The 13,915-nt window shown below is 38.8% G+C and overlaps 1 protein-coding gene across 7 annotated transcripts in view; it reads left to right on the top strand.

Moving 5' to 3' along the window:
• The window catches only part of ARL15 (ADP ribosylation factor like GTPase 15), a 369,916-nt gene that overhangs the window by 277,924 nt on the left and 78,077 nt on the right, over window positions 1-13,915 (top strand). For 4 of the 7 annotated variants that reach the window (XM_050947136.1, XM_050947135.1, XM_050947137.1 and 1 more), the window contains one exon: window positions 10,220-10,347. The exons of 1 other annotated variant lie outside the window; for it this stretch is intronic. In XM_050947136.1, the coding sequence (XP_050803093.1) occupies window positions 10,220-10,347 (128 nt within the window). Of the gene's footprint in view, window positions 1-10,219; window positions 10,348-12,351; window positions 12,909-13,915 lie in introns of those variants that run through there. 2 more of the 7 variants (XM_050947141.1, XM_050947140.1) reach the window with 2 other exon arrangements.

The raw sequence follows: 13,915 nt of genomic DNA, 5'->3' as shown, positions 1-13,915 counted from the left end.
CTTACTTGACTCACAGAGCTCAGGCTGCTGGGCTGTGTTCAGTGTTCAACTTGTGCCAGGGCTGAGCCCTGACACCTCTGGGTGTGTGGCAGTTCATAGCCTTGGCACTTCTTTGTTTGCAACATCAATTATGAATATTAAAAAAATTACTTGAGCCCCAGCACCTAATTGCTTGAGGCCAGCACCTCTTTCATTACCAATTAAGAACTGGATGTCAAATTACTATATAGATGTTTGAGCTGAAGCCCGAGATCTGGAACCCTGTGAGAGGGGAGGGTCCCATAGCCTTGGTTCTAGTCCAAACCCAAATGTCTGCCCAGCAATATTTTAGCCCTGCTAACCTGAATCAGCTGACCTAGGCCAGCAATGGCCATGCCACAGGTCTTTCATTCCTGTATAGACATTCTCTAAGTATCAGGTTGAATTTGAGACATGGAAAAGGGCTGGCAGACAAACACTCAATCCAAACAAGATAGAAAGAATGCTGTTAGGTTGACAAAAGTAGCCAGAAAATTTGGGGAAAGTAGCTGGAAGATTTGATGAAGGGGGTTGCCCCTTGGATAGAGCATGTTTGCCAACCATTTAGAGTCCCAACTGCTGTTAGATGATGAAGTAGCAGCCGTGGCCAAATGCCAAGAGGAATATGGCCATTGTTTTTGGATGTAGACCTCACTTCCAAGATTCGTGCCTTTGCCACCTTGGGGTCAGATAATTGCTTCGTTCTCAACACAGATCTGCAACTTAAATATATTCAGAAACTGAAGCTGTTGTAGAATGTGGTAGTCCTCTTTTTAAATGGGGTATACTACTATGAACAATTATAGCAGTGGTCTGTAATCTGCACTGGTCACCTGTTGCAGTATTACTAACCCCAAGTATTCAAAAACCACGAGTCAGGCCTTATCATGACATGTTAAAAATAATAAATGGTTTACTTGCCTTCTTGTTTTTGAGACTTTTATAGTTCACATTTTCAAACTTTTATCTGCAAGGGTAAGAAACTTACTAACTTTTATTTAGATGAAACCTGAGATTCACATGACTCCAGATACTGGGACTTTAAGAAAATCACCAAACGTCCCAGGACTAATGATAAAATTATGAGCATTGATAACGCTGCTGCTGCTGACTTCTGGGTGGCATTTAAGGTGTTAACTTTGACTTAAGAAGTAATAGAAGGTTTGAGAACTACCTGCTTATTTGAGTTTTTTTCTCCTCTTTTTCCTCCCCGCTCCCCCAGTACAGCTACAGCTGCTGCAGAAGAGCTCAAGCTAAAACTTTCTTGATTTAAAAGAGAGGGTGCTGCTGATTTGTTGTCTATTGCATTTTGCTCTTCTCCCCACCCCCACTTAATTTTGTGGAGTTGACAAGTTCCTGTAACTTAAGCAGCAGTGCTTGTTTCCATAATTTTGGTTTTGTGACATTAATAAAAGCATAAAGATTTCAGCAGAGAATCTGTTTCTATAGAGAAAGTATTCTATGGTGAACACTTTCTGAACATATATTTGTATATATGCATAGTTGCAATTTTAGGTGCTGCAAATAGAATCATATCTCTCAACTAACAAATATTATTATTGTCAGATGTGAAAACAATATTTTTAAATATATATAACTGGCTTTTAATTTTTTGCACAAATCAAAGGGCCTAGTCTGCCAGTGAGCACTAAGTAACCAGAACATTTCAGCTCACAAAATTCAGCTGGTTTTGAGTTGTATATTCAAAAAAGTATTAAAATATACTCTGAATAGCAAAATATGTATTTTAAATTTTCCTAATTAAAAAATGGCTCAATCTTTCAAATAAAGCTCTGTGGACTCAGAGCAAAAATGGAAAATCTCAGTTGGAAAGGATAACTTTATGGAAGGCATGTGAAAACAAGCAACTGCAGTAAAAGTCGTAATGTAACTTTTGCTACCATGAAAGCTATCCCATAGATGATTTTGAATGAAATGATCGAAGGGGAGGTAGTTGTGGCTGTAAACTGTTGCTCAGCTTGTGATACAAAGTGGAGTTCTGTCATAGCAGGGGAGCACAATCATTGCTACAACCTTTGAAAATGGTGTGGGCTTATTTCACTTATCCTGTTCCCACCATCTAGGCAGTGGTGAGCAACCTGCGGCCTGTCAGGGAAATCCACTGGTAGGCTGCGAGACAGTTTTTGTTTATATTGACTGTCCGCAGGCCCCAGCGGCCGTGGTTCACCGTTCCCGGCCAATGGGAGCTGCTGGAAGCAGTGGCCAGCACATCCTTTTGGCCTGTGGCACTTCCTGCAGGTCCCATTGGCTGGGAAACACAAACTGCAGCTGTTGAGAGCTGCAGGTGGCCATGCCTGCAGACTGTCAATGTAAACAAACTGTCTCGTGGTCTGCCAGCAGATTACCCTGGCGAGCCGCAGGTTGCGCACTACTGATCTAGGGGCATCCAGCATTGCTTCTAGACTCATGGAGTCCTTACACATTTGTACCTCAAGGGCTGGCGCTGACTCTAGCCCAGCATAGAGGTTAAAAGGGGTATGTCTGTTTCTCGCACCCCCACACCTTGCTAATCAACTCAAGGTCAGTCACAATCTGGCCCCAAATGTACTACAAATTTGCTAATGGTGATAAAATGGTAGATTTAGCAAACAAGATTCAATTTAAACACATTCTACCAAATGATTTAGATATTTTAGGCCAGTGTATAGAAATCCAGTTTAATTATACTCGTTATGTAAAAGCTGCAAGCACTAAAGCGAAATAACTATAAGGTGTGGTTAAGTTTACATTTAAAGGGGTATGGACTTGTTTATAGTGGTGTTTAATCCACTGGCTGCTGATAGTCAAATAAAATGTTTCCTATCACTTCTATTCTTGGCAATAATAATTCTTTAAATCAACAACTTGTAACTACCTATATCCGTCATGAACAGGTATCTAAGTGATATGCAAACGTTGCTTCTGGGTGTGAGTGGGAGGATGGAAAATAGCTCATTTCTTCAGGATGTGGAGAAAGGAATCCAAAAGAGACTTAAAGCTCTAGTGTATGCCAACAACAATTTTATTATTGTTCTTCAACAGTGAGGTTAGTTAGAAAATCAAGAATGCTTTACTGAAATAATTGTAGATGAAACATGTCTCAGAGCGTGAGAGGAGTGTTTTAATTTTGAGTAGCATCTCCCAACGCTTCAGACCCACCTTAGGAAAAAACAGGTTAAGACTCGCTTAGGAGAAATGATTAGTGCCATTCCTAGCTCAGCCAAAGAAAGTGTTACCGGAAAGTGCTCTGTCCCCAGGGCTGAATGCACTGCCTTTGTAATGTTTCCTGTCTCCACCTCCAAGAGAACTGGGCCTAAGGATTGAATTTGGATCTCTTGTGCAGCAATGAAATATTAACCAGAGAGCCAGTTTTTTTAGAGGTGTGGATTAGAGTAGCTAATTAACCTCAACGTTCCTGCTCTGGAAAGCTTTAAGAAGCTCATTCTATTAACTGTCAAAGAGAATGTGAAGAGGTGACTCAATCACAGTCTATAAGTAACTACGCAGAGAGAGAATTTATAATAGAAGAGAGATCTTCAACCTGGCAGGCAAATGTACAATAAGATCCAAGGACTGGAAGTTGGAGCTATCTATGTAAATTCAAACTGGAAATAAGGAGCAAATTTTTAATGAGGGTAACTAAAATAGCCATTTAACTTATTTACTTTGGGAAATGGTGGATTCTCCATCACTTGAGGTCTTTAAATCAAGTTTGAATGTCTTTCTAAAAGATATGTTCTAGATCAGCCAGTAGATACTGATACCAGAATGCTGGGTGAAATTCCATGGCCTGTATTGCACAGGATGTCAGATGATTATAATTGTCCCTTCTAGCCTTAAAACCTTTTTTTTCTGAGAACAGATTTTGAGGCCAAGTCTAGTTAACAATGTTGTAAATGAACAATCGGCTATAACCTGGTTGTACTGTAGAATACACAGGATTTATGTAACTTTATGTATTTACATGGTAAAAGCCTGTTTCTCTGTATTGCTCATTAAAAATTGCCCTTCTTAAATATGAAGCTTTGTATGGGAAAAGATAACTGATCCACATGTGAGAAATTCATTTTTGCATAATTGTGTCCCAGTGTTTCTAGCCCTGAAGCATTACAAATTTTTAAATTGAAATTGAGGCGGTAAATCTTTCTATAGAAAGATGCACACTGTACTGTGTGCATTGTTACTGAAACAGTTTTACTTTGAAGCACAGAAAGAACACTTAATTTTTATTTACTATTATAAAAGAAACCCTTTGATTACAGGAAAAAGCTGACAAATATGAAAATATGACTGTGATTTGGGCAGAATTCCAGAGACTTTAGAGAGAATGATGCTTTTATCTTCAGATGGTCTTTGACTGCTGCATTTATTCCATTAATAGATTCAGTATGGGTAATGTCATACTTTGTGCATTTGCCTCTGTATCTGGCCTTTGTATAAACTGGAAGGGGAAGGTATATTGATATGTAACTCTGCTGGGAACTATGATGGAATAATATTCTGTTTCTTATTTCCCTTGAGTGCCCAGAACACTGTAGAAAAGTTCAGTTCCTGACAAATGTACATGCTCAGGCTTTTATTCTCCCTAATTACAATTTTAAATACACCAAAATAAGAATAAAATTGCTCAAAAGTCATTGAGAATTATAAAAAAATGTATTCTTTCAGCTTCTCATGAAGAGATGGTAAGGAAAGTATTTGTAATTTAATCATAGCTAGCAATGCTGGCTAGTCTGGATTAAAGGACATTCTGCACGCATTTATACAGTAGAAACAAAGGAGTTCAAGCAGATAGATATGAAGTTTCTTAGATACTGAGTTTCATAAGACTGTGCTTCTTAGTCAAAACTACCCTTTCCTATCTCTGCTAATGTGTAGTTTTGGCTATGAAGCACTTAGGCTTATGAAGCTAGCTCACTATAGTTGATATTCAGGTGCTTGCACATCTTAGTTTCTACTGTGGAGAATGTCCATATGTATAAAAATGAGCTCTGGGTAAAAGCAACAAGACTTGCATTATTTAGTTAACTTACAGGTGAGAGAGAAAGGACCCGTTTCTAAGGAATAAAATATATATATTTATATTAGAGGCTTCAGTTAAAGAACTCCTCCATCCACACACCCTAACTTATGCATATTGAAGGAGGATAAAGAATTAGATCTGGAATTTAGGTATTACTGTTTATGCCAGGATTTTGGAATGCCCTGCAGATGTTAATATGAAAATTTAGACTACCCAACCCTGTATTCCCAAAACAAAGTTAAGTAAGGTCATTTGTAACTCCGTTTTCATGGAACCTCCCACTAATCTCATTGCAGAGATTCTTAGTCACATGCTTTATGATGATTCAAAGGCTTTAGAAAGTGTGGTGTTGAAACATGCCCCCATCTCTTTCCAATACATGGAAGCCTGTATTTTTAGTTAGGAATTACAGAATGGTCTGTCTTTATCAATGTACACCACTTTCACCATATGTCAAAAAGTTTTTCTTCACAAGTTCTAATGATGATGAATATTTCTATAGGACATAATGTATTTTTAAATCATTTTATGAACAGTTATCCATCCTCAGCATACACACACATCCTGGGCCTAGTGAGTAAAAGTGAGTGTTATCCCTGTTTTACAGATAAGAGAAACTGAAACTCCTACTGGCTTCATTGGAGCTAGGGTTTCACCCAGGGAGATGAAGATGCACTCAAGTCCACACGCAGTCAGTTGGATAGCCAGAATTAGATCTCTGCAGCAATAGGCTAATTTATAAAGTGCTGAGTAGCACATCACCTGAATGGAGCTGTGAAAAATCAGGGTATTATTTTCCTAGGGAGCCATGCTGATCTTTGAACATTATGTTTACAGTCATAAAAGCAAATAGTTACTATATTTCCCCATGGTGTGAGTAGGAAAAGCAATCCTGGAAAGACAATCATTCAGAAGCTCTAGTATATGCCACCTTGGTTTTAAAAAAAAAAAATTTAAAAATCCCAGACGCATTATGGTGAAAAGTCCAAAAGACATGGGAAAATGTGAGGAAATCATAATACTGTTTTGGACTCGAAAGTGAACTTTGTGTTTCCCATTTTTAATCTGTATAATAGTAGCATTTGTGTGTGCTGTGTGAAAAGTGAATATTTGTGTTAATGGGAGTTGTTACACTAAAGCTGATATTTCCTTTAATTTATTCATTTATTTTGAGCCTTATCATCCTCTAAGTGAGGATATTCCTGTATAGTAGGAGTCAGAAGACTTCAGGCTCCCCTCATTTGGTTTCTTGAAGTCTTCTTTCATGTTAATGAAGCTTGCATCATCTCCCCCTAGATAAAACAGGAAAACAAGACAGCCCACAAAATTAACAGGTCTCCAATATTAGAGAATGCAAGGGCCATCTATACTAAATCCTCACTGCAACTTGGATGTGGGTATCCTTACCAACTGTGGGCTTTAGCCTGCACCTGTTTCCCCATTCCCACCCAAAAAAAGGAAGCTAATGTGACAAAGTTATAGTTTTGGTGAGGAGATGATGCCATATGCACATCAGTCCATCTAGCCCTCTCCTTATTCAGGATCTGTGCTTGAAGTAGATCACACTGCCCTTATACCTCCAGAGTCAAGATGTGTTTGATTCCTATACCCCCAAAAGTGAAACCAAAACATATGGTGTGGTCCTACATTTTTGTTTTACATAAATTCTATTGACTTCTGTCATGTGGAAACCTCCTTCTCATAATTGACCCAGAGCTAACCCACCAAACTCTCTTTTAGAAGCCCACTAAACTCTCTAAATGTAAAATACATTTGGAAATAAGAGAAAACACAAAACTTGTTGGGAGAATTAAAACACTCACTAGGGGCTCCACTTGTCGAATCTGTTGTATTTTTGAGCTCCCCTGCTGTCTATGGCTTCCCCTTCAGCCCAGGATTTCTTTTTGTACCTCTGAATGAAGTTAGCTGAGCTGTTTACCATAACAACACAATATATAAATATGTCATTCACACTGTAACAAAACCCTGAAATGCCAAGCCAATAGCCTTCAGCCAGAAAACAAAAATAAACTATTAAAAGCACTGTATTATAAAGCAATTCAGAGCACTCCTTTATACTGTCAGAAACATAGGACTTTCCATACTTTAGTGTTTGTTCCAATGGCTGTCATATAATTGAGAAAAGTGTAAAACACCCATAATGCACCTGCTTATGTTGTATTATATAATGGTATAATTCTTTTTAGTCCAACCTTGTGGTCGTTCCCTGAAGCAGAGGAACCTCTTGTTGTATTAATCTAGAAGTGTAATTACAGATGCTGTTCTTACTCGCGTACAATCCCTTTTGTTTGCAGTATTGTAGATGTGTTGTCCTAGAAAATAAAAGGGACAAAGTGAGCTAAGTAATATATTTTATTAGACCAGCTTCTTCTGTTGGTGAAAGACAAGCTTTTGAGCTACCTAGAGATCCTCGGATGGAGTGACACAGCTAAATACAAGGTGGAACAGATTGTTTAGCCTACGTAGTTAACACATGTTGTAAGAGACTATTCAAAGTGAAGTTGCCTGTTAATGCTTTTGCAGATACAGGACAAAAAGTAGGGGTTATAGGGTTGCAGATTATTGTAATAAGACTGTGACTTTTAATGTCTAGCAAAATTGTTAATTTAAGCACTCAGATTAATCTTTTGAAGGTGTTGTGCAGGTTTTCTTTGAGGACGAGGATGCAGAGGTCAGATACGCAGTGATCATTTTGTGAAAAGTGTTTGCCCATGGGTGATACAGTGTTTTTGTCTGTTATCATTTGTCTCTGAGTTCATTCAACAGCATAGTGATGGTCTGTCTTCACCCACATAGTTGTTATTGCTTTTGGTGCACTGGATGAGGTATACCACATGTTGTGATAGGCAGGAGTGACAGAAGCTCCCTAAAAGTGGTGATGCCACTGTGCCTGAACCGTGGCCCCATCTCCCATGCCTCTCCTTCCACTCATCCTCTGCCCTCGCTCTGCCTCTTCCCTCAAGGCCCTGCTCCCCCACCACCTCTTCCCCACAAGAGCTGGCCTCTGCTTGCTCCTCTTCACCCCTTTTTCCCCCTTGCTCGCCCTTACATCAGTAAAAAGTGTGTCAGCTATGCCCTCCCACCAGGGCCAGCTCCAGGATTTTTGCTGCCCCAAGCAGAAGGGGAAAAAAAAAAATCCGCAATCACAATCTGCGGGAGCTGTACCGCCACCGCTTCAGGCTTCGGCGGCAATTCAGCAGCTGGTCCTTCCCTCCGAGAGGGACCAAGGGACCCGCCTCCAAAGAGCCGGACATGCTGCCCCTTCCTCTTGGCCATCCCAAGCACCTTCTTGCTGGGGTGGTGCCTGGAGCCGGCCCTGCCTCCCACTTTTAAAAATGATGGACCATGGTCCCCTGGTTCTCTCCTGTTCCGGCACCTGTGTGTGTAGGACCAATGGATCTTGAAAGTGGTGTTGTGTGTTGTTTCCATAATATATTTGCTTCACTGGCATCCTGCACTTGAGTTCCATGGTCTAATTAATATGTTTAACAATGTTAAATGTGGTACCTTTTAATTTAATGAAATTGTCTTGATTCTGGAAAAAAAAAAAAAAGCCTTCCTTACGCCTTCTGTTATTTCACGCTTCAGTAGTATATACCTTTTCTTTCCTTAAACTTTCAAAACCAGAGTTGTATGGTCTGATTCGTAATTCTGTTGATTTCAATGCATTTGATTTACACCAGTGTGTGAGGAGAATGAAGCCCCTTAGGCAGCTGTTTAATTTTTAGAGTGTTTTGGTTCTTAACTTGACTCCTAATATTTAGTTTGTTTGGTATTTATGGTTAGATTATATTTGTGTCTCTTTAAGGGTTTAGGTTTAATGTTCAAGTAAAATAGTGCTTAGCTTTTACCATATCAGTGTACTGTTGTTGTTAGGAAATCTCATTTGGTTTTTGCATATGGTTTCCCGACGGTCACTTGTAATTGATATGTTCCAGGAAACTATGGAAGAAAAGATAGCTTGTGTTTTCTCATTTATAAGAATGTGTGTCCAGTAATTGGTAGCTGAATCCAGTTGAACGAGGATATTCTCCTTAAGGTGTCAGTTAAGCAATTCAGTTCATACTCTTTTCTGACTAAGTATTTTCAAATGTTCCTGATTTCAGAAAGCTGTACTTTCTGTGACTCTTGCAGCTAAAATGTATCCCCTACATTCAACAAGAATTTTGTATTGGTTCCAGAGCACTGTGAAATGCCTGATTTGGGGCTTGTACTGTTTTAAAGATGCCTCATCGATGGCAGCTCACGTGACTGTTGAGTGGCTTGAAAAGATCACTCAAAATAATAGTGGTAAATAGTAGTAATGAGCGCACTATCCTATCTTGTTTCAGTGGTGTCGACATTGAAATTGTAGTCTGCAAGACTGTCTGTGTGCTTCCTTTATACTCTATTTAGATTAAGCGTTTCCTGATCAGAGTATAGTATCAGTGCTATGTTTTAATAAGAGTTCATCAGTAAACCTTTAGAACAGTTCTTTCTGAAATTTTCCAACCCTGCTGCTGTACATTCTTTAACTTTAGCCCAGATTTTGTGTTTCTAATATGTATACTGTAGATTATAGATGATAAAGCATAAGCAGAAAAGGATGCTACTAGTTTTCATGCTATCACCTGTATAGCTCCATGTTTCACTTACATATACGTGGTACTTTATTTAAAAAAAAAAAAAAAAAAGAGCAGGAGGAATGGGAAGTATTGAATTAGGCCACATTTCAGACTCAAGCTTTGATTCTGGGAAGTACATAACTAATATGGACACCTATTTACAGGTCTTCCATACACAAATAGCTCACATAACTTTGCAGAGAGAGAAATGTACCATAGACATTGAGAATAACTCTTACTAATGAAAAACAATATTTATAAAACACACAATCTGGTTTAACTAGATAAATCTGATCAAGGTTGTATTTGCTTTGAAACTCTTGTTCATTTTCCTCCATCCAGTTATATCCTTGGGTGATAAGTTGCGTAATGCATGTCTAAGGAGGAACAGATGTTCTGAAGAAGACATGGAACTAAATAAATTTTCTGTACAGAAAAGTCATTTTAAAAAAGAGTATCGTGTCCTAATTGAGTGCTTAGTAATTCCAGTTATGCACAAGGAACAAGAAATGATGCTAGGCACTAAATTCCATTTTATTACATTTTTTGGCAGATGAAAATGAAGCAAATGTTCAAGTACATGGGCTTTCCTAGAACTGGCGAATTCATTAGCAATGTTACAGACGTTCAGAGTCTCTCAATACAACTGCAATATGAAATCATTCTTCCCTCCATGGATATGTGAGTGAGGATTGTGTATAATAAGGCTTTTTTCTCCTAACTCTGCATTAAGAGTGATTTTACTTCTTAAAAAAGATTTAATCCATCCTAGAGGTAGCACAATAAATAATATTTTATCAGTAACTTGTTAAAGTGCCATGTAATGAATGTGTATTGTTTGACACTGGGGAGGATTTTTAAATTAATATTTTCCATACTAATAGCTCTCTGTTCTTCTGGTCATATTAATGCTTTATTTTAAGAAATCAGCTTACTTGTTGGAACTTCTACTTAGATTCTGCCACTGTGCTTTGATTCCAGGAGTGTGATAGATAGCATCTTGGTGGTATGTAGGCAAATTCCTTTTATGCTTTTGACAAATTCCTAGCTGTGGAGTTGTATTTTCTTTACTAATCTTTGGTATCAACAGCAAATGACAGTGGTCAGTTATCCCAAATTCTTGTGTGGATCTGCGTTTGAGGGAATTTTGTAGAGTCCTGTTTGCTAAGGGTAATTGTTGGCCCTGCTGTTATCAGCTAGTAGGATGTAGGATGATGCTGTCTTCCTCTGAGGCATGCAATACTTTGTGTTCACTGCAAGCTACATTCTTTTTGCCCTTTGTAATAGATAACACATTAGTTGACTTCATAATTCCTGTTTTATTTTTAGTTTGTGTGGCTGCAAAGTCAGCTATGGGGGAGAGTTCTGGCTGTCTTTAGGAGGAGGAAATTCTTTAATTGAGTGGTTTTATTGAAGTTTTTTTGGATAAAGTGGTAAGAAGAAGCAACTCAGAAAGAAGGAATATCTGTGTTTTGCTCCACGTCAGTTCATATTGCAAATTAGTTGTACTCAGGGTTAAGGAAACACTTTTTTCTAGGTATACCCATTTATATCAAAACTCAGCTTAACCAAGACATCATATTGGCACTGTGTGCTGCTGTATAATGAAGGTGGACCACACTGTTTTGAAAACTTCCATTTTATTTGATTGAAAGAAAATTCTAGTGAAGGATTTATTTTTCTTTTTCTGTGATGAAAAATCTAAGATGAGACATTTCCAATCTGGGATCCTGAAGTTAAACTGCTAAAGAAGTGCCTAAATATAGATTATTTAAGTGGCCTCAGGTTCCGTGATGCTGGGCTCCTGAAGTGCTCAGCACCTCTAAAAATCAGGCTACATTTAATTAAGCATCTGAATATGGCTTTAGAAATTTAACTTTAGGCATCCGATTTGAAAACTTTGACATAAATAATAATCATTTCAGTCGTTCCTTACATTATATAAAGAAATGTAGTCTTAGTCTGAGAATGGGTAAAAGACATTTTCAAAAATCATCCAGGGAGTGTGAGGGAATTAATGAAAGTTTCAGTGCTGCCCGTGTTAGTGAATGTTACCGTGAAAAAGGAATGTATCTTATGGTTTCTCTCTTTGAAGGGAGCTGTTTAGGGAACTTACTATGTGGAGAAAGAAAAGAAAAAAAAAAGGCAGAGTTTACTGACAAGCTGAAGTGTAGCAAGATCCTCCACTTTGAGTTAAGGGAGAAAGAGATTGGAATGAAGCTCCTTTTGCAAGCAGCAGCACTTAATAGTACTTAGCTGCTAAGACTTGATTCAGTAAAACGCTTAAGCACATGCTTAACATTAGGCACAGTTGTGATCCTAGCTCTATTCAGAAAAGCACTTGTGTGTGCTTAAATATCATTGTCTTCAATGGAACTGCTCCCCTACTTAGTTAAGGGTGCACTTAAGTGCTCTGCTGAGCAGAGATGGGATTGCTGGATCGTTGCCTCTCCTCTCCCTTCTCAGAGCCACGGGGGACACAGAAACTCTGCAAACAAGAATAGGAACATGGGAGGGGATGAGCAGGAACTCCAGGGAAAAGAGAAGTGCTGGAGCAGGAGGCGGGGCAGGCGTTGCTTGGAAAGGGCAGGGGACTGGGATAAGGACGCAACTGGAGCACACTCTTCTCCAGAGCTAGGAATTGAAACCAGGAGTCCTGAGTCTCAGCATTACTTTGTTGTCCAGCAGATAGTTGTGAACTACTGGCAAGATGTGTGCCTCATCCCCTCTAGTAGCTATTCTACTTAAGGGATAACAATAACAGCCTTCTGCTGCTGCCAGGACTCCAATCAGCTCAAGTGACAGAAGTCCACGGTGACCCATGTGGAGGTCGGTATGATATCATGCGATGAAATTTCAGTTTTTACACTTCATTTTTTTTTTAAAAACCTACATACAAAATAACATAAACCTCAGAAAAGCCTACAGAGGAACAAAACAATTAAAAGCATGTTAAGGTTGCAAAGTGAAACACTCACAATTTAGGAAGTGCTGGAGAGGAGGTGGGAGTGGCAAGAAGAGACAGGCAGAGTCTCATGGTTAAAGAAGCTGAGTGCTAAAGAAGCTGAAGTGTTATAAAAATGCTAAGTAGTCAGAAAAATCAGATGTGAGTCTCAAGTTGGGCATCCAAAATAAGTGGACAATTTTGGCCTTTATTTCTCAGTACCTGAGTTCTTCATCTGTAAAATTGGGAAGATAATACCTCAGAGGTGTTGAGAAGATAAATTCATGAATGGTTGTGAAGCACTAACTTTTGACTATTTGATTTTATTACCTTAATGTTCTTTTAACATAGTTTTGTATATGTAATTATATATACAATTTCTTCCCTCTCCCACATAATATAAAAATAATATGAACCGAACTAGTTTTTACCATAAGGGATAGGTCTGATATAAAGTACCAACATGAGATGAAGAGTTCCTTCCCTAATAGAAGTAACAGAAAACTATAATAGGATGTAAAACTTGGGGCAGGGCGGGGGGAAGCTGGGAGGGCAGGGATTAAGTGCCTCATTTAATATAAATTCTACAAGAGCTGGGAAAGTTTCCATGGGAATAACTCTCTCAGGAAGTCCAAATATATTTAAATTGCTGTTCTTTGATGAATTCTCAAGCACTTCTAGCTTCCTATGCAAGAGGGCATTGTCCTTAATTGACAGCTGTATTAAAGGTCTCTGTGTTCTCTGATTCACTCTGAATCTCTTGAATTGTGTCAGGCTGTTGACTAATGGTGTCATGTGTTTTTTCCATACTGCCCTCTAGTAGGTTCCTTGCGAGTCTATTTTTGATCCAATTTTTAAATAGTGTCTGAGTTTGTATTTGCATTTGGCCCAAAATCTGTTGTCTTTTCAACATTCATATGCACAGTTATAGTTAAGGTGTCCTTCACAGTAAGGAGGGAAGGAAAGATACTAAGTCTCTCTGAACAATTCTCCCTTCATAGGCACCGCAATTAGGAAACTTTCAAACTGAGCAGTCTATTTTGGTCTGTGCTTGGGAGCCATCAGAACCTTCAAAAACAGAAATAAGCTCCTTAGATTCTTAAAACAGCCACTTATAGCTCGACTTTCAGCCTGACTCCCTTGATTCAAAAAGCCATTACCTGGAAAAGAATCACTTTGGTAGTATAGTAGCTGTCTGGATACAATCTGCTGCCTATGTTGCACTTTCACTTTCCACAATCCTCACTATTCACCACTAGGCAAGGTCTGAACTTCCAGTACTCCCAAAGAGGAAATAGTAATAGC

The sequence above is a fragment of the Gopherus flavomarginatus genome, chromosome 3 (genome assembly GCF_025201925.1).
Source record: "Gopherus flavomarginatus isolate rGopFla2 chromosome 3, rGopFla2.mat.asm, whole genome shotgun sequence".
Lineage (NCBI taxonomy): Eukaryota > Metazoa > Chordata > Testudines > Testudinidae > Gopherus > Gopherus flavomarginatus.
The sequence above is the reverse complement of the archived record's forward strand: the minus strand, read 5'-3'. Positions and strand labels throughout refer to the sequence as shown.